The sequence below is a fragment of the Uloborus diversus genome, chromosome 5 (genome assembly GCF_026930045.1).
Source record: "Uloborus diversus isolate 005 chromosome 5, Udiv.v.3.1, whole genome shotgun sequence".
Lineage (NCBI taxonomy): Eukaryota > Metazoa > Arthropoda > Arachnida > Araneae > Uloboridae > Uloborus > Uloborus diversus.
Genome location: NC_072735.1, coordinates 10,087,453 through 10,109,379, shown reverse-complemented (window position 1 = coordinate 10,109,379; position 21,927 = coordinate 10,087,453). Strand labels below are relative to the sequence as shown.

At 32.7% G+C, this 21,927-nt stretch overlaps 2 protein-coding genes across 2 annotated transcripts in view; one reads left to right on the top strand and one right to left on the bottom strand.

Annotated features, from left to right (window-relative positions):
* LOC129222829 (26S proteasome non-ATPase regulatory subunit 13-like) overlaps positions 1 to 3,145 on the bottom strand; it is a 38,953-nt gene extending 35,808 nt beyond the window's left edge. The window contains exon 1 of the mRNA XM_054857381.1: positions 2,941 to 3,145. Within this exon, the coding sequence (XP_054713356.1) occupies positions 2,941 to 3,038 (98 nt within the window). The 5' untranslated portion in view covers positions 3,039 to 3,145. The remainder of the gene's footprint in view (positions 1 to 2,940) is intronic.
* A 263-nt stretch (positions 3,146 to 3,408) lies between these two features.
* Positions 3,409 to 21,720, top strand: LOC129222608 (actin-related protein 2-like). Its single transcript, XM_054857133.1, is given in 10 exon segments — positions 3,409 to 3,529; positions 4,368 to 4,478; positions 4,600 to 4,620; positions 6,278 to 6,421; positions 6,423 to 6,494; positions 11,090 to 11,162; positions 14,266 to 14,402; positions 18,869 to 19,018; positions 19,549 to 19,827; positions 21,239 to 21,720. Coding segments are annotated over 10 exon segments (1,212 nt in total). The 5' UTR covers positions 3,409 to 3,481; the 3' UTR covers positions 21,416 to 21,720.
* The last annotated feature ends 207 nt before the right edge of the window (positions 21,721 to 21,927 follow it).

Genomic DNA, 21,927 nt, shown 5'->3' with positions numbered 1-21,927 from the left:
GCCAATCTTTGGAACGAAGTATTTCAATTTGAAATGTTCATACAGAAGTAAAAATATGAAAGTTCGTTATGTGAAAAAACAGTGAAGACACATTAAAGTTTCACAAAGTAAATTTGTAAGTCCAGAAGCTTAATGCAAAAGTCAATTTCAAATGATATTAGCACATTTGACATGAAGCTAAGTCATTGTAAGTTTAAATTTATCGATCATATAATATCATACAAACTTCAATGTGTTTTTCCCAAAATTACGTACTTTCTTTAAAATTGAGCAAAATTCATAGAAAAAGATACCTGCATGTTCCTCATTGAAAGCTTCATCAGATTACATCAGAAAAAAATATAATTAACAAAAATTTACTGCTAATATCATTAAAAAACACGGAGCGTAAAATTAGCAAAACAACAAAGCTTAATTCACTGTTGCCACACCTAATGTCTACTACTGTCGAAAATAGTCACACTGAGGTGGAGGTGCTGTCTCACAGACCGCTTCTAAAGAATACAATGAAATTTAAACCAGATGCATTTGCCTGAAGATACTTATAATCAAGGTGGGAGTCCAAGCTCAGAAAACAAAAAGCTATAGGGAAAACCATTCAATCGGACTTAAAATGAAATAAGGGCGATCGGATGAACTTTTGAGCGGTCTGTGAGACCGCATCTCCCCTGTTAAGGGTTAATCAATCATCATTTTTTCTAAAATGACAGTAGAAAAAGTTAAAGAACAAAATAGCCAAAACAAACACAATACACAGAACAAGGAACAACACAGGAACAATGAAGTGAAATATTTAGCTGTCGATACGCTCTCTTGTTTCCCAGTAAAGGTCGCACAGGCTACGTGTGGAAAGCTGGGTGCAAGTGTGCAGGTGGCTAATGTCCATTTCTTGGTTTGAATTACAAAGAGGACAATTGGGACACTCGACAATCCTCAAACGGTGAAGACGCTTTGATAAACAGTCATGGCCAGTTAAAGTGAAATATGGCCACCTCTGCTCTTAGGCGTTATTGGAATTAAAGGTAGGTTTCCTCGGCAAACCTTACAGTTGCTTCAATATTTTGAGTCATGCCAAAAACATCTGATTTCTTCCTGATAAATAATTTATTGCATTAAATGAGACTGGATCATTTGGTATTTGAATAAAAGTGGATTCCGCGATACAATGCGATCCGACTTAATGCGGGAATTGCTATACTTAACGATTTTTCTTCACAAAGAATTTTATACCTAACGTGAATTCCTCATCCTCAACACGAAACTTTTCGGAAGGAATAGTGGTAAATACGTATCGGCTTTTTTATTGGTTACTAAACACTTTTTTTAGTGAATGGACCTTCATCTCCTTACCATCACTAAGAGTGGAAGTTCCCACACCGTACTAGTCTCAAAATCGCTTACACAACTAACTACTCCATGTTTTCCATTTATTTTTTTCATTCTAAATGCGAAAGTTGATGAAATATAATGACATCTAAGTTTCATCTAGAGTTTGAATATAGAAAGAAAAGGAGAAAGTTTCTGACAATTAAAAAAAAGCTAAAGCTTCTCGAAAATCTGAAACTCAACTAAAAAGTACGTCAAAGGTAGCACGACAACTAGGTATGAGTGAATCTTCCATACGTACAATTAACAGTCAAGAAAAGGAAATCTATCGAAGTTGACCGAGTTTTAATTAAGCAAAATGCAAAAATTATGAAAATGGAAGTTGCTCTTGTATTGTGAATGGGAAAAAAAACCAGAAAGTATTTCAAATTTTGATCACACAGCATAAATCATCCTTACTTTTTTAAGTTACAAATAGCATTACTGGATGTACAGTACAACTATAGTGCATTTGTTTTTCTTACTATATATACCATTACTGGTTTATTATGGCTTTCTTTCCCACTGATCATTTATTTTGTGCATCGTAGCAGTATTTTATATTGAATAAAACGTTTTTTTTTAAATTTAAAATACAAATAAAAATTCTTTTTTTTTTTTTGTAAGAAACAGTACTGTATAGTTAAGAAATGGTTTCTAACAGTTTGAGGCGGTTTTTACAAGTATCTAAAATAATTGGGTATGTTTATAAAAGTTTTTACACATACCTTTTTCCACAACGCGAAATTTCGACTTACGCGAGGGGTCTTGGAACGCATTCCTCGCGTAAGTCGGTACTTGACTGTAACAGCATAACACCACTTTTATGTTTTGCAACAGCAGATCGTCAATGAAACTGCGACCTTCAGAAACTTCATGTGACTTGCAGCTCTTTGTCCATGCTATCCCCTCAATAGCCGCTAGGGAATCCATTAGGATGACACATCCTTTAAATTTGCAATCACAGTATTTCAATCGATCTTGAGCAATAGGTATAGCTTTCACCTCTCCATTGATTGCAGAGACATATTTACCAACAGGAATATAAACAGAAAAGTTCACTGTACATGCCTGGATCAGCATTTATATATTTTACGCGAACGATTGACTATATCTAGAGTTTATTACTTTATATTTTAGTTATGAGGATATTTCGATATGGGAATCTGGCGATCTTTCTTCCTTGGCGTCAATTTTGACCCAGTGCCTGCGCGAGAGGTATATTTTGTTGCAAATCTAAACAAAGAGAACTCAAAAATCTATTCACATAGGGTTACTATAAATCAGCAGGGTAACAGAAATAAAATTGTTTACGCCAAAAATACGATGACCGCGCCAGATTCCCACCACGTGAATATCCCACAAAAAGTTATAGGTACAAAGCAAAATAGAACATGAAAAGGAGAGAAAATTAATGACTGAAATATGTACTTTAGTGTCTGCCCCTTTCTTTTCCATTTTTCTAAAAACACAATAGAACACAACATTCACACTTAAACATTTCACACAACAAGTTTGTAAAAATCATCTAAAATCTAAATAAAATTATAGGTTTCTTTTAAATGCTAGACGTACTTTTTATTATAATATTCTTCCAGCTGTGCCCATTCCTCAGCTCTCTCAGGAGAACTTTTAGATTGTTGAGCAGACAAATAAATGTTGACATCCCTCATTATTATTTCGTAATAAGGCAAATATTTCTTATTTAAAATTTCAAAGTCGCTGGTATTTACAATCTCACTTTAGCCGACAACAGTGACAGTGTAAATTTTTCACTTTCACTCGCTCATGGGTAAAGCGTAGCCATTCGAAATTTGAAAAGTTAAAAGTTGATCGCTTATATCCAAAATATTACTTTCCTGTAAATGATGACAACCATCATGTTAGAGTCACTTAATCAGTAAATTATGAGAGTGTTATTTATTCTAAAATATTTGGTAATAAGCCCTTTCTTTAGAAATTAATAAAATTATTCATAATTTGATTTTTAGTTTTTAGAGAATGGCATCAGCTATTGATAACCACCAACAACACCCTTCCTCCCGATGCGGTAATGTGTAATGTAGAAATTAAATACTTATTAAAGACTTAAATATTTATATATTATCTGCTGAAAATGGACAGCGAAGGCCGCAAAGTAATTGTTTGTGATAACGGAACCGGGGTAATATATTTTTGTTATATTCACTTCATATTAAACTGGTTATTGAACTTTTGACAGATAAAATGTTGTTCATCAAATCTACAAAAGAGGGTTTGTGGATGTTTAGAAACAAACATCCACCGTTCGCAGAAAAAAATGAAATAATTTTCCCCTTTGTAGAATTGTTTGTAAAGGATTGCTGCAGTTCTGTACAAGACCTCATACAGCTTTTTTTTTTTTTTTTTTTTTTTCCAAGTAAATTATATATGAACATTTTTTTAGTTTCCCAAGAAAATTAATAAGGATGTATTACTGTTATACTATCTTCACTTTTCATCAGAGGTTTGAGCACATTTTATATTTCCAATCTTTGAAATTTTACTCATATGACAAGATAATGTAATATCAACTTTTTTCTGCTTATAATATTTGAAACTACATTGTAAGATTTTAAAATGTATTTTTCCCTCCTTAAAAAAAAGTTCATAAAATTGAGAAGTTTTTTCCAAAACTAATTCTTAACATGCAGTTTTTCCCCCTCAAAAAAAAAATTCTATCCCATCAAAATTTTTTTTTTTTTTTTTTTTTTTTTTTTTTTTGTTATGTGAAAAACTGATAAATTATTGATTTTTATATGTATTATAATGAGGTTTGTATTCAATATAAATATATAGGAATATTATGCAAAATTACCAGAAACTACTATCAACAGCTCTTTTATAAATATTTTTTGTATACTTAATGGCATAATATTGTCTTATGCTTACACAGGGATAAACAATCGCTCTAGTTTTAAATGTTGTTATATTTTTCAGTTTCTTCGATTTTGCCTTAATTAAATGTTTTATTTTCTTTGCAGTTTGTTAAATGTGGATATGCTGGATCCAATTTCCCAGCTTTTACCTTTCCTTCACTTGTGGGACGACCTATTATAAGAGCTGCTCATAAAATTGGAGATATTGAAGTGAAAGTATGAAATTAATTATGCTTTTATGTGAATGTTAAAATCAATATATCTTTTAATTCACAATTTTTAAATGAATAACCAAATTTATACTTAAGCGTATAATGTCTTACACATGCTGCTTCAGGATGCACCAACGGATGCTCGTGTGAGTTAATTTCATTTTTCAGTTTAAATACAATCAATGATGTATGTCAAAGTACTTGTTATTAAATACTGACAAATAACTTTTAAGGTATATGATTTATCAGTTCCGTAGTTAAGATGTGAGATTTTTTTTTGCTCAATGTAAGTTTTCTATTGTGTAGTTATTTGGAACCATTCACTTGTTTACTAATCAAGCCCAACCTAGGTATGACATCTAGAGACTGCAGTTTTGTCTTTTTTCCAGACTCATCAATCTGGAACAGTCTGTAACTGAGCTGGAGGACCATGTCATCTCATTGAACTTTATACTGGCACTCTCAGCTTCAACGAGATGGAATCTGTCTCCAGCTTGGTTACTGTCTATTCCAGACTGATGAATCCATAACAAGAGCGAAACTGCTGTTTCTGAATGTCATAGCCGAGCTGTTGATACAGGGGTCGATTCAGACGCAAGTCCGCTTTGCAAACTTCACTTCACAAAATTCTAATTTATAAAAGTCGCAACTTTACAATTTTTCATGATTTAAAATAAGACCCTTCACAAGATTTTGTATGTAAAAACAATTCTTTCATCACTTATAATCTCAATCAATTTGTCTGAAAGCAAAGCATCAGTGGAAAAATATTCAGTTTCCTAGTAAAGTCTTTTGGGCCAAAAAAATTTCAAATTAGATTTGTGATGGCTAAACATGATGTATACAATATGATAGAATTTTTTTCACAAAAAATGTATTAAAGAAAAATGCGCCAAAAAATTATTATTTTTTTTTTTTTTTTTTGCAAAAAGAAAAAAGTTAATTTTTTTCACAAAATGGAAAGATAAAAATCTAGATCTAGCCCTAGCCTAAAGGCAGTAACTTACTGCTTCTTACTAAGGCAAAGGCATATCCAGCTTAAAATGGAAGGGGGACAGACCTGTTCTTTGGGTAGCCAGGAAGATCAATTCCTTCTGCATATTCTAGAACTTATGTAATTCGTTGTTTTTCCTATAAAATCCATTGTTGCATTTAGTATATGATTTTACTACAAACAGGTGCAACTGTTAATATATTTTTAATTTAGGTTTAACAATGTAGGTATTAATGAAAAAATTATTTTAAAAGTTAACAATTTTAGTTATTGAACTTAAAATTCTTTGAAAAAACATGCAAAGTAGTAAAAGAACAACCTGATTGTAATATATACAATTAGATTATTTTTTTTACTGCTTTAAATTCCTGTTCCTTCAAGGTATTAATTTAAATATTTTGCTACAAATTAAGCTTTTTTATATAAAGTGACATAATCATTTAAGTATTCTTAATAGATCGAATGTTAATAGCATGTCTATCATTAATTTCAGCTTCATTGTACTAAATTGCGAATTTGGTTTCTGCTGAAAACAAAGAATGAAAAAAATGTCAAACTCCAACATTTCCCTATTGTTAGTATGGAATCCAAAATTTGTTTCTTCAACTATCTCAAAAGCTCATTTCTGCAGATACTGTCCTTTACCTTCCCACTGCAGTTATTTCTAATTAGTACGTGTTTTCAATTTTGTGAGTGTATGAAGTTTTCTTGTTCTTGGATGGGGGAAGGAGAAGTTCACGTAAATTTTATAAGTTATACTGTTTTTATATTTGTTTTCTCCATTGATTTATACATTTCCCCTTTTTTAGGATTTAATGGTTGGCGATGAAGCCAGCAAATTGAGATCCATGCTTGAAGTGGCATATCCCATGGAAAATGGAATTGTGAGAAATTGGGAAGATATGTGCCATGTATGGGATTATACTTTTGGCCCTAATAAAATGAACATTGATTCCAAAAACTTGCAAAGTTCTTCTAACAGAGCCTCCAATGAATCCTGTCAAAAACAGGGAGAAAATGATTGAAGTAATTATTTTACATATGTTTTTTTAATTTTAGTCATGATAAAATTTATATTTAATTTTGAAAACTTTAAATGCACTTACATAGTAATATATGTGCGTTGATATGTAAAACTTCCAATAATTTACAATATTCAAGACCAAAATTAATTATTTTAAATGGAAGGGTATCTTTCTCCCCTGTAAGCCAGGAGGGGATACCAATTTTGAGGAGAAAGCAAAATTGTTCAGCTATTACAGACTTCTTGTGTATTCTCAGATTCTCACGTTGTAAAAGTTTGGTGTTCAGAACTTTCACCTAATTGTTAAAAATTGTCCGACTCTTAATGCTGATGTTAACAACATGTTGCAAAGCACTTATTGTTGTTTAATGCCCCTCTCGCCCTACATTCAGTAGAAACTGATAAACATTTCAGAACCAGGCCTGGATCTGCATACCTGCAGTGCAGGGGGCTCAAGTATTAAGAGGTTCAATGGTTCAAGAAATTGAAAAAAACTAGCAGCAATATAAATGAAATGAAAACGAGCTGATGTGTGCATCACATGACTACCTTTTACTCCAATTTAATGTCATTTCCCCATTACTGGCAATTTTAATGTAATTCAGTAGTTTACTCTCTAAATATCACCAACAGTTGCCAAATTGAAACAGATTTTTAAAAAAAAAAATTTTTAATCGCCAAATTTGTAGCCAAGTTGGCGATAAAACTTGGTGACCAAAAGACTGGCGATATATCGCCAAGTGTCCGCCAAACTATAACACCACTTGAATATACATCGAAATTAACAATGATTTCCCCCAAAAAAGGTGTAAAAGACCCCTTTAGAAACACCTGAATGCAACCAAAAGGGGAGGTGCACAACTGACCCCACTAGGAGTCTACGTTCTAAATTTCAACTTTCTAGGACTTACCGTTCTTGGGTTATGCGACATACATCCACACATACATACATACAGATGTCACGAGAAAATTCATTGTAATAAACGCAGGAATCATCATTATGGATATTTTGCATGTCTATACGTTCTTAGGCACTTATCCACGAGTGGTAGAGGTTAAAAAAACTCGATATTCATTCGGGGGTAAGTAAAATGGAAATTAAGGTTGATTTTTGAGTGAAAAATTTTTCGCGAATACAATACTTCCTTTTATGTAAAAAGAGGGGTTCAACCGAACCAAGCACTGCGACCAGAGGTCTATTGTACTGGTCCCCAAATAAAAGTCTTAAAAAGGAACAGCAGCTGAAGTAAAATTCAGAAAAAACCCAATAGGAATATCATGAATCTCTCACGGTTCAAGCAAATGATGACCTAGGTGTTCAAACCTATAGGCAGAAAACACTTTGCAATCACACAGGGTGTGAGTAATAGTTTCCTCATTAAAGAGGTAACAACTACAAATCGGATCATTAATGATACTCAGTCATTATAGCACGGTGCCGCTTTAAGGTGTAAATACAGTCGGATCCCGCTACAACGCGATCCGACTTACGCGAAATGGCTATAACGCGAGTTTTTCAAGAGTAATGAATTTTTTAGTGCAGACACAAATTACTCTTCTACAACATGAAATTTTTGGGAAAAGAGCGGCGGAGAGTTAGAATGGGCTTCGTTGACACTAAATATTGGTTTTGTGAATGGACTTTTATCCCTTTAGCATCACTGAAAGCGTGAGTTCACCCACTGTATTAGTCTAAACAACGCTTTGCTTTAGTTTATACAAATAACCGCTCCGAATATTAATTTTTTTTTTTTCATTTTACATATGAACGTTGATAAAATACATTCTGATAACATTCTGATCGCGCTGCATAAACCTTCTTCATTTTTTAAATTATAAATATATTTACTATATCTATACTGTTAAGTGCTATAATAATGCTGTAGTGTACATACTGTAAGTACCGTACTGCTTTATTTTAAGTTTCTCTTCCCCCATTAATCATTGATTTTGTGCTAAATTACAGAATTTTATATCAAATAATAACGCTTTTTCCAAAATACAGAAAAAGTCGGTTCTTTGTAAAAGATACTGCAATATATAGTTAATAAATGGTCTGAAACAATATGAGGGGTGTTTACAAACGTCTGAAACAATTGGGTATGCTTATAAAAAATTACTAAACATACTTTGTTCTACAGCGCGAAATTCCGACTTACGCGAAGTGTCTTGGAACGCATCCCTCGCGTAAGTCGGGACTCGACTGTACCAGTAAAAAGACCAAAAACCTTCCTAAACTAGCACTAAGACCCATTAATGTTGCAAATATACACTGTTGGCCTCTCGAGAGGGGCCCTACAGATTTTATTGGTGGGGTCCCAAAATTTATAGATCCAGACCTGTTCAGAACCATTAATGATCAAACAATACAGCTAATAAGCATAGTTTGAAAAGCTAAAACAAGGCAAAGACAGTTATCTTTACTAATGATAAAGCTCAAAGTTTGTCTGGATGTCTTTCTGTGACGCGCATAGCACCTAAACTGTTTGGCCGATTTTCACGAAATTTGGCACAGAATTAGTTTGTAGCGTGAGGGTGTGCACCTCGAAGCAATTTTTCAAAAATTTGATTTTGTTCTTTTTCCATTCCGATTTTAAGAACATTTTACTGAGCAAATTATCATAACGTGTACGAGTAAAATGCCAAACTATCATAACGTGGAACCGTAACATGGGTGACAAAATTATCATAGCAAACAGGCAAGAAATTCATAATCCATTATTTGTAAATGTACAGGCGAACCAAATGATCTTTTAATTTTCTTCTCTGAGCAAAGCCAAGCAGGTAGTCACTAATAAAGGCTTTAAATATAAAAAAAATATTTCTATCTCTTGTATAAGTGTTACAGTGAAACCTGTGTAAGTTGACCACTTGCAGTGCACTACTTTAGTAGTCAACTTACAGAGATTGAATTACATGATATAGATATAATTCTGTGCCTGAAAATTGCGGTCAACTTAGACAGGTTTTCAACTTACAAAGATGGTCAACTTTACAGGTTTTACTGTATGTGCTATGCATCAATTCTTATTTTTAAGCTTACTGCTGTATGTCTAATTAAATGAAACGAAGAATTTTTCTAATAGCATATTGCTTCTGTGTTAAGGGATTTTATGTTTTTAGCTTTATTTTGCTTAAAATAATTTTCGTCTAAAATAATCAAGGCAGAGCCTAAGGAGAGGGTTTTAGGGATTAAATCCTTCCCATTGGGGGAAAAATGATAAAAAGCAAAATGAAGAAAATGTGCAATTAATTTAAAATGTGTTTATTGTTGTATAGATTGCTTTTTAAAACATTTTCTCCGAAGTTTTGTTGCAAGTGATGAGTGTCTCCTCTTTGCCAACTCAAATTATCTTATACATATAAAATCTGAGTATCTATCTATCTATCTATCTATGTCCAAGCTTCTTCTCCCGAACGACAGTGAACTGACCATCGAACCAGGTATCGATGGATTCGTAATCCTCCCGTCTTCATGTTTAGCTATTTAACATAATCTTCCGATAATAATTAGCGGAGATATCAATTAAAAACTATTAATTATGACTCTTAGATTACAAAATCAAATCCCTATTTTTCGAAGGCTTTCCTCCATTCAAATTATTATTCAGTGCTTCATCTCAACTTTCCGCAACAACGCTTTTATTAAAATGTATATCGGGTGAAGAAAATTATTGAGATGAAAGATTTGTTGCCATTTTTTTCTCGAATATGAACAGGTAAAATTCTTGTTTTTGTTTTGAGGCTTTTCCTGTAATCAGGGTGTTTAAGTTGTTTACTTTTCGATTATTTTGCCGTAATCTGCAGCAAAATTTTGCTGTTTTTTTTTTTTTTTTTTTGTTCAAGCCTGATTGTTAAATACGCGTCACATGACATAACTTTCATTTTCGAGGAGGACCGTGCACGTCGTAAAGTAAATGAGTGATTTACAAGTTATTTGAGTTCTTTGAGGGTTTGTACCTGGAAAACGGATTGATGTAATTCTTGTACGACCATGTGGACAGAATCCATCCAAATATTTATCTGAGTGGTATGTTGCATTAATAAACACACGGGCAACGCCGGGTAGTAGACTATTTTATGTAAAAAGCGGATTGTTATTGTGCATAAATATTTCCGATATAGTCTATCAGATGTAATTCAGTTTAACGTGAGTAAAGATTATAGTTGATAATGCATATATTTTCCCCTTTTGTGCTGACTGAAAATGTACTCATAACTTGTATCATTGATAACGATTATTAACGTTTATGAGGTGTTTTGGCAAAAATATGTTTTACTGGTGTTTTGCAAACCTTGCTTTACGCGCATTTATTTATTCCTTAACGCGTTAGAAACTAGTGTCAGTGTACTACAAAAGCATCAACTGGGCTGCTCTTAAATTTTTTAGGTAACCCGTGCAACGCCGGGCACGCAGCTAGTATTTTAGAAAACCTGTTGCAAAAGATCCTCTAAAGGATGAAAGTCATATGTAATGTAGCATTAACTTTAAAACTTTCAGCAGCCGTTCTAAGATATTTTTATTTGCCTAATGTAAAATTGTGTTCATTTGTTGCTCTATGAGTTAATTTTTGATTTTGTTCAAAACTATTCTTAGGTAATGTTTGAAAAATACCAATTTGCTGGTACTTATATTGCTATACAAGCTGTTTTAACATTATATGCTCAAGGTATGTATGTTTTTTTTTTTTTTTTTTGTACATGTTTGCGGGAAAAATTTATACTTTTAACATTTAGAATTGCTTTACATTGATTTTGAGATTTATAAATGCAATAGTTTACAAAGCATTTCTATTCCATCTAAAAGCGATAGTCTGCTATAGCAGCATTTTTGACAAAATATGAAAATGCTACCTGAATTACGAGAATAAAGCGAGATATTTTTGCTTTTTTTGCTCAAATAAGAAAAAAATAGTACACAATCCGAGAGAGGAAGCAAACATGGTGATATTTAATTTATCATAAATCTTAGCTAACATGCTTAAACTACAGTCAAACATTGATATCTCGAACCTCTTTACATCAAAACCCTTGATGTCTGAAAAAAAAAAGTTCCCATGCATTTTCCATTAAAACTCCCATGTATTTTCCATAGTTTTCTTGAAAACTAAATTTCTTTGTTTTAGCAGAGAGAGGGGGACTTTCTCAGATCTTTCTTTGTGATCTTCTTTTCAATTATACAGTTTCATTTGCTCTCAGCCTTATGATCTCAGTTTTAGATTGAAGTACTTAATGAAAATGTTGACTGTAAGTGCATTTTGCTACAAAGGTGTGCTATTTGCTTTTGTATGTGACTGTTTAAACCGTCAAAAACCTGCCAACCCTGATTGAGTTTATCATTTGTAGCAATATTTCTCAATCTTGTGCTTTATAGGGTAATAAAATGGGTTAGTTAAATTGAGTCAATTACCCTGAAACTGTAGGGTGCTAAAATAAAAGCTCTCCCTTTTCTTGAAACCTTAATTCATATAAATAAAACAGATTATATATGTGTATATGTGTATGTTCCCTATAACAAATCCAGTTTACGTCGGATCTCGACCAAATTTAGCAGGGAGGTACTTGGGCAACTGAGAAGGAACATAGGGGGGAGGGGGTTCAAATGCCAAAAAAGCACCAAAGCATTTAAATTTCATTTTTAGGACACACAAAAATGGCTCCTTCTACCCTAAACAATTACAGTCGACTCCCGCTACAACACGATTCGACTTACGCTAAAGGGCTATAACGCGAATTTTTCACAAATGACGAACTTTAGAGCCAACGCGAATTCCTCGTCGGCAACACGAATGTTTTCGGAAGGCATTATCGGCTTTGTTACTGGCTAGTAAATATTGATTTCGTGAAACGTTATTACATCTCTTTAGCAACACTCATAGCGAAAGTTCTCACACCAAACTAGTCTATGCATCGCGTTGTTAGTGCATCAAATAACCACTTAGCATCTTTCATTTATTTTTTTTTCATTCTAATTATTAAAGTTGATTAAATATAATGACACCTTAGTGTCCTATTAAGATTCTCGATATGCTTGAACTACAAAACGTCGACGGTAGCACGACAATAAGTATCAGTGAATCTTCCATACATACAATTAAAAGTCAAAACAAAAAGATATCTGTGAAAGTTCAGAACTTAGTTTCAACATTGAAGCTTGCAGAGTAATGTCTAAGCAAAGCAAATATGTACAGTGGACCCTTATTTTATGCGGTTTAAGATTTGACACCTTTATTTTATTTTACGCGGATGTGTTTCGGTTGGACACGGATGCGGCAATGCAAACAGATAAAATTTTCCCCTCTTTCAAAATTCGAACTACTAAAGATTGCAGATTATGCATACTCAACTGCATTTTGACGTGCTAATAATCGAGCTTGGGCCACCGGGAGACATTTTATGCGATTGGTTCCAGAGCTCTTTCCAGAAGTAAAGTTATTAAACTCACACAGTTCAGAACTCACTGGAAAAAGAGTTTTTAGGAGTGACAAATGAGTCCAAAACCAACGAGGACACCGACGGTGGTGACACACAATCAAAAATGTTCATATTGAAAATTTTGAGCCATTCCTAGACAATAGAAATGATCTTTCTGATTTGTTAGTGAAGGAAGATTCTATCATGGAAATGACGCAAGTGATCATGGATGCGTTAATGCTCTGCAAAGAATTACAGAGAAAAATTCTTAATGACTGCCAAAACACTGGCATAGCCAGCTCCTCTTTATAAACAGGACACAAAATTAATTTATGTTTTCTTTATGCGTGTTGTGCATAAAAGTCAATATAAGTACACATTAAGCTCATTATACAATTGGTCATAACTAGAATGAAGTATTTTCTTATATATGGAACCAAACCCCTATTGGTTTCGATTTACGCAGCATTTCCGAGGAACGTAACCCTTGCGTAAAACTAGAGTCTACTGTATTATGAAAATGGAAGCTGCACTTGTAACTGTGGAGTAAAGAGATTAGGAAGAAAGGCTGTTGCATAAATGGAATCGTTATAAAAGAAAAGGCGAAGCAAACGTATTTAAAAATGTATTTAAAAAAGTAACGATCTGATCATGGAGCATAAATCATCTTTATTTTTCAAATGATTATTACTACATCTACTGTACAGCACTAATATAGTGCCGCTTTTATTATTACGACGTAATGAGCCGTGTTGTTTTATTTTATGTCTTTCCCTCCCATTGATCATTCATTTTGTGCATGTTAAAGTATTTTATGTTGAATGATACGACTTTTTTTTAAAAACAGTAAAAGTTCAGCTCTTTAGTAAGAAACTGTAATGTATATTTGAGAAATGCTTTAAAACAGTTTAAAGGGTGTTTAACAGTGTCTAAAAGAATTTGGCATGTTGCTAAAAAAGTTGTATACGTACATTTTTCTACATCCACTTACGCGAGGGGTTTTGGAACGCATCCCTCACATAGGCCGGGACTCGACTGTATCCGATTTTTTAATTTCAGCCTCATTCGAAAGCCCTCAAAAATACCCCTGAAGTAGATTCACTTCCTTCAAATTAAAAAAAAAACCAAGGCTGTGTAGAATTACCAGAAGAAAAGTTATAAGCATTTTTACATCAAACAACATCAATATTAAATCGGAAATTTATCGTCTGCCGCTAGTTCAGTTTTAATTAGCCTGAATAAAATAATTGAGAAGAAATGTGATGCCTTTTTTTCTCCAATGTGAACACATAAAATTCTTGCTATTGCATTGAGAGAAAAATTTCCTTTTTTGATTTTTTTCCCCCCTCATATATTTAGGTTTATTCACTGGTGTTGTGGTGGATTCAGGAGATGGAGTAACACATATATGTCCTGTTTATGAGGGCTATGCATTACCACATCTTACTCGTAGATTGGACATTGCAGGAAGGGATATTACTAGATATCTTATTAAGGTAGCAATTTGAAATCTAAAAAAAATTCAAAAAATTTGTATTTAGTTTATATATTTCATTAATAGAGTTTCTGTTTTAATTCATAGCTGCCAACTCTGTCGATTTGTTTGAGAGACTCCCAAATTTTGTTGCCTTCTCCTCCCTTTTCCCTCAAAATTCTCCAAAAAAAGGGTCTTTTCAGCTATTAGAATTTCGGGTAAAATCCTTATGGTAAAATGACTGCAAAAGCTAAATTTTTTCTTACATAAGTATGAAAATTGTTTACATCAGATCATGTTTGAAACATATTTATATCATTTTCCTTCTTTTTAAACTAACATCGGCTTTTCACCCCAGGGTCTCTCATACCTACCACTCTTTAGTTTAACCTTTTAAAACTAACGGTGAAACATTACTGATTTTTCTCTCAACTTCCTAACACATTTTCCCCTGCTACAAGGGATGTTCATTATCTATACTAATATTATAAAGAGAGAGGACGGATTTTTGTGTGTTTATATGTTCGAGGTAATCTCCGGAACCACTGCACCTATTTGAAAAATTCCTTCACTATATGAAAGGTGCTTTCTTACTCAGTGGCATAGGCTATAATTCAAAAAAATATGATTAATAGTGCTTTTTTTTATTCCAATTTAGGCCCACATTTCACAAATTCCCAAATATGGGAGTGAAAAATTGCTTGCGCATATTAAAATCATATATCGTTGAAAAGGGTAGAATTTTCCGCATTCTAAGCAATTTGTTTCAATGCTCTAACTTCATTACGACGGGAGCAATTTGCGTTTTTATCTCGAACTTTTTTAGGCTTAGCTGAAATTTAGGCACTACTTTCTTCATTAAATCTATCAATAAAAAATGAAGGAATTGTCCCACAGTTTTCTTTTTGACACCATTGGAAAAAGGGACATTTTTTACCCCAGATATCTCTTGACCTTATGTCGAAAAACTTAACTTCTGTCTTCAAAAGGAAAAAAAGTTACAAGCGTTTTTAAATCAAATTCGAAAAATGTCATTTTGATTCAGGTTGTCAACCATTTTATTTTCGCGTTTCTACGGTTATGCTTTTTGAATCCATTGTTTCTTTCCTTATTTTGCATTTAATTTCTCAAACTTATTTTATTTTGTGTTTCCATGGTTACGCTTTTAAATCCCTCTTTCGCATTTTAATTTCTTAAAAGTATTTTAATATCTGTCGTCATTGTTTTGAAGGATAATTTTGCATGGTGTTTTTTTTCTTTTATTTAAGCCTGATTGTTGAATATATGTCACTTGACACAATTTTTATTCTCAAGGTAGACGGGGCAAAGCAGCTCTTAATATATAAAGATTTGAAAGCTACTGTTAATGTGATTTTATACTTTTTCGTTTATTTGGCGAAACATTTATTATTGCCAAAGAAAAATCCATCCGCTTCACTCGCAGCTGGGTTCCGGTAGCGTGGTCGCTTGGCTCGTTAGGAGCTGAACAGTTCAGTCTAGGATTATTGTTTTAAAGCAACTGTAAATGTAATTCATTGTTTTGGCAATTTGTTTTGAAAGAAAAAAAACTTTTGATTTGTTTTTATCCGAGTGAAATGTACGACATTTTCTTCCTTTTTCTGATGATTTTTGAATGTTCCACTTGATGTTTTTTTTCGTTGGATGGATTATGATAGCTGGGTGAGTTTGGCAATAAACAATAGAGTTGCAGAACTATTTTTACATTTGAAAGATATTATTTGATGTCTTTCTTGTTTATTTGGCTGCAGTAAAAACCGCTTCACTCGCTAAATAGAATTTTAAAGCAAATGTAAATCTAATTTAATGATTTGACAATAGTTTTTTTTTTTTTTTTTTGAAAGCTGTGTATGCATTTTATACAGCTTATAACTGTGTATGCATCTTTTTTTCAAACCTAAGAGTTGTTTGTAAAAACAGTAATTTCAACTACCAAATGTTGAGTCCTATAGAGGCTCAATTTAAGAAATCCCTACTTCACATTGAAAAATCCCTTTTGCTGCTAAATTTAGTAATGCGAAGTCTCCTTAGTTTTACACATAAGGAGGCTAGTTGAATCAACTTTTCCTCTAATCCGAATTATTCCAGCTGTGCATTCACAACACTGTTAAAACTGAACTGAGTAGATTCAACTACTTACTCATGTGTAGAGCAAACACTTAGCAGTGTCGTGATGAGTTGATTCAACTCATCAGTCTTGCATAATATAGACGAACGCGCGAACGGCATTCACAGAATTTTTTTTTGCTCTGCAGACTTTTTTTTTTCAAACTGCTAACGTTAATTTTATAAAAAAAATTAAAGGAAATTTTTAAAAAGTTCCAGTTTATTTCTGTTGAAGCCTTTCTCTAAAAGCCTTTTAACACTAGAAAGACGGCGTTTTGCGTATACTTAGAAAGACGAGCAGCGGTCACTTTGACCGCCATACTTAAAATAATAGAAATTTCCTCCTTTCGGAATTTTCAGCCATAGAAAAGATTTGTTTCATAATATCAAAGTTTAATTTAACAATTTAATCCTAATATAGTCTGCAAATAAGTCTCAGATAGCTTTTTTTTATTTTACGTTCGATCAAGTGAAATACACGTGCTTTACACAATTGGCATTGAGAAAGAGGAAATTTGTACAAAAAAGAGGAAATTTTCTTAGCATGTAATAACTTACAAGTACTATAATCAACCATGCATGTGTTTGATTTAAAAAATATCTTAATATCGCAAGATACCGTACATTACTATCTTTTACAGTATTTCGAAATACTTATGTTATCACGTCACCTGTATATTAGTCATTAACAGTTTTTTGTTTGGAAGTTAGAATAAATGCTCGTAGTTTTAGTTTCGCATAATTTAATTTCACACTATTTTAATCTTTTTTGTGAGGTACTTACTTATTTTTATGCAGCAAAATTGATCAGTGGGGATGACTTGGCGGAAATCGAAGAAATAGGAGTTCTGTTTTTGAAATTTTCTCCTTTTTTTCGGCGTCGGACCCTTTTCACTCTTTCTTTCACTACTTTTTAAATTTTGAGCATCAGTTTTTATTAGCGAGGTTTCTTCTCATTCTAACTCAGAAGAACAATCCTTTTCTGAAAATCTAGGCTCCGAAAAATATTCGCAATAATCTCATGAAAGCAAACTATTCTCATCGCTAGAAATATATTTCTCTTCGGATAAGTCAGACTGTTCATTCAAACCATAATCTGTTTTAGATATAAATCTGCAACAGTTTCAGGAGTTAATGTTCCTATAAGTTTTGTTTGTCAATGGTTCATCTCGACATCATGAAGATAATTATGTGACTGAGCACTTCATTATCACCGAAGAAAATAAACGTCAATGCTTCAAGCAAAGCACATGTTTTGGTGCACAAAACATTTTCAGCAAACATTTTTGTAATTTACCTGTTTATATTTACTTCTTTTTAGACCCAAAGTAATTTCACGTGTCCAGTCACATGCTTTTCAAATTTACCTTTCCCAACTTTGCCCCCTGTGCAGATAGCAGAAAACTGAAACCATGCAACCAGCAGGTGTTTCGCATTTTCCTAACAGTTCAAAGAATTAAACCTGACCAACAGGTAATACTCAAGCTCAAAAGAACATTACTCACCCTGACAACTAACAATAGTCCATAGTACACACAACTGATAAGCGAAAGAAGAAGAAAACGGATGCATAAAGAAAGGTTCACTTAGCGGTCAAAATGACCGTAGTCAGTCTTTCTAGGTATAAACATTTATAGCGACTATAATAATAATCCTAAAAGGAAAAAAATTACTGTTGTAAAATCTTAATAAATAGTTAGGAAAAATCAATGAAGGAAAAAGAGTTTGAAAATTAAGCGCATCAAATATGAGCATTTGAAAATCGTTTGCGGTCAAAATGACCGCTTCCGTCTTTCTAGTGTTAAAGAACATGTGTGAAAAAAATAATGGTTTTGGCAGTTTTCTTCAGTTGATGAAAAATAAGCACAAACCATATGTTATTGTAAAAAAAAAATTAAATTATTTAAAGCACTTTTTTTTTAATCTCTTTCAACTTTGAATATAAATTTAATTCTTTATTCAAGGGTGAGTTAGGCAAAGTAATTATTTGCAGAAAATTTTCCAGTTAGGATTTGTGTTTGCAGAAAGCTTTTCATTTTATCTAAGTCTGCAACTCATTAGGATGAGAATACTAGCATACGCAGCTACAGTTAATTGTCATGTAAAGGTTGCAGGACGATTCCTTCACTTTTCAATCTGATTAAACATCCTGATAACCACCCATTTAAAAGTTGTTTGAACCGGGTTACCTCGTGTGAAAAAGGGCCCAATTGTCCTCTTTCAATGTTGGCAGCTGTGATTCCTTATGAAAAAGTAAATGTTACATGATTCAGAATAATAAAAGTTTTCTCTGCAAGCAAATAACAGTCTGTTACTTGTAAATTAAACATCTTGTTTCTTACATGACAAAAACTTATTTTCTAGTTGCTGTTGCTTCGTGGCTATGCTTTCAATCATTCTGCAGATTTTGAAACTGTTCGAATGATAAAAGAAAAACTGTGTTATATTGGTTATAACATTGAGCAGGAGCAAAGATTAGCTTTAGAAACAACATTTTTAGTTGAACCTTATACAGTAAGTGTTGCATAGTTATTACCATTACTACGTATTTAGAAAGTGAAGTATACATTTAAAAGTAAAAACTTGTTAAAATATATTTCTGTATGAAACAAAATTATGCATGTGATTTAGTACTATATACAGCCATGGTACATAGTAACTACCAGAAAATTACTCTTCTTTTTAAATCAGCATTTTTTTTTTTTTTTTTGCATTAACTAATTCATGAATTACATCTTTCATGATGTACTAATTAACTGTAAATGTCTGCCTACAAGTTATATGGAAGTGTTTCCAAAGAAAACTTTTTTTTTAATATGTGCAACTAAAAATCATATAAAACCAGCATAATTAAAAATATGTTTTTTAAATTTCTTGCCATCAACAACCAGTCGTTTAAAAATAATTTTGTGTGGACATTGTTTTAATAACTTCAAAATTAAATAAAAGGTTTTGTCCGAGAATACAAAAAGCAACCAATGGTGAATGTTTGCCCTTGGCTTTCTTTCTCTGCCTCTCTCATATTTGCGTATCTACATTTTCAGCTGCCTGATGGAAGAGTCATAAAATTGGGTGGTGAAAGGTTTGAAGCCCCAGAAGCTCTATTCCAACCTCACTTAATAAATGTGGAAGGACAAGGAATTGCTGAACTTGTTTTCAATACTATTCAAAGTGCCAATATCGACATTAGAGCAGAATTGTATAAACATATAGTTTTGTCTGGAGGTTCCACTATGTATCCTGGACTACCTAGTCGTTTAGAGCGAGAAATCAAACAACTATATCTTGAAAGAGTTCTGCGGGGAGAAGCTGAAAAGTTGTCAGTAAGTAAAATTTCCTTTTGTATCCGATTTAAAGATTGTCAAGGGAGTGGAAAAAGTTACCGTACATACTCGCGTACAAGTCAAGAAATTTTGTCCAAAAAAAGAGGTTGAAGAAAGGGGAGTTGACTTAAACGCGGGTCAAATTTTCCGAAAAAAAATTTCTGATCATCAAGTGCAGGGAAACTGTGCGAAACACTGATGTGCGGTTACAGGTATAGTCATGGGCGGATTTATGGGGGGGGGGGCAGAGGGGGCAATGCCCCCCCCCCCAGTTTTGGGAGAACTTTATGCAGTAATAACACATTTTCCAAAAATAAAAAAAAACATTATTTTTTCTTTTTTGAATAGTTTAGAAGAGCATGGGTAGATTTATAGGGGGGGGGGCATAAGGGCAATACCCCCCAGTTTTGAGAGGACTTTATATAGTAACAACACATCTTCTAAAATTTTAAAACAAAAAAATCATGACTTTTTTCTTTTTTGAATAGTTTAGTGGATCAAATTTAGTGAAGTTAATCGTAAATTTCAAACCAAAATGCTAATAATAAAAAGCAAACACAAACCTCTCTTGCTCAAGAGAAAATGCTGTTAATATATCATCTCTCGGAACAAAATTGCAACTAGCTACAAATTAAGAAATAATAATACATACAATACAAAAGAAACACACACAAAAGGATTTATCCAAAAATGACATGCAAGAGACCGGAATTATTTGAAGATGAAGGACTTCTAGACAATGGGGAGGGTGTATTGCACGTTGTTAACAGTACCACCAACCTACGTGAATTCAGAAAGAGAATTTTCAACTGTAGAAAAGTTGAGCACTAAATGAGTTCCAGGCTTAGAGACAATTCAATAGATCTTTTTTACTATATTTGATTTTTTATTATGACATTTGTTCCTTCATTTTATATTAGTTCACAATATGTTTTCATAAACAATACAATTTTTGTACAATATTATGAAAAGGGGCAATGAAAGGAAATGTCTTTAAGCATTTTTTGAGAAATTTCAAATACCGGTATTTCGGTATCATGTTTTAAAAATACCGAATACCAGTATTGAATTTTTGGTCCAGTATTGCAATCCCTAGTTGTGGCAGACCTAGCCTGCCAGTGTTGTAATGCTATGATTAGGATCTGGATAGCCTTACGATGCTGCGAGATTAAGTTTGATCCAGCAATAAAACTGCAGATTTAATTTTAATCACTTTCCTGTTTTTATTCTCTTGAGGAATAATTGTTCAAAAATGCTTAGTATGATTTGTTTGTTTTTTAACCTAAATTTTTGTTAATTACAGTTCACTTATAAATAGACTTAAATTAGAATCATTATAATATCAATTAATAGTTTATATGAAATAATTAACATATAATCAAGCTATTACTTATTGTTTTTTCTTTCTTAGAAATTCAAAATTCGAATTGAAGATCCTCCCAGAAGAAAAGACATGGTGTTCATTGGTGGTTCTGTACTTGCAGATGTAATGAAAGATAAAGATACTTTCTGGTTATCTAGAGAAGAATATCTCGAAAAAGGATTCAAAATAATAGAAGAAAAACTGGGTGCCAAAACAACATACTAAATCTAATCCATATTTGCATAATCAAAGCATTTCATTGTTTTATTTGGGACCATAGAAAAGATTTTTCCATTAAATTTTGGAGGCAATTCAATCAACAGCACCTAAAATGTCTTATTCCTAGAAAACTGATAAGTTGCTTCTGAAAAAATGTTTTTGGTACTTTTGTACATTTGTGTGGAATTCTTTCCAATATGAAAATGTTGATTTATTGTATTAAATTATTTATTTGTAATTGTGCAGTTACATTCAACTTAATGTTTGTTATGTTTTAAACAGTAACTGTTAAATCAATTCAATAAAAATGCTTTTATATATATAACAGAAGCTCATTTACAGCAATTTCTATCAGAAGCACTCCTAGCTTATTTAAGGCCTGGAGCAGTGGTGCACACAGGATGTTTTCAAGGTGAGGGTCAGAGGTCAAATCCTCAGATCACAACTCAAAATGCCACTAAACATATTCTTTTTATTTTATCAAGTGTTGGGAACAAAAGATGTATAAACTGTTCAAA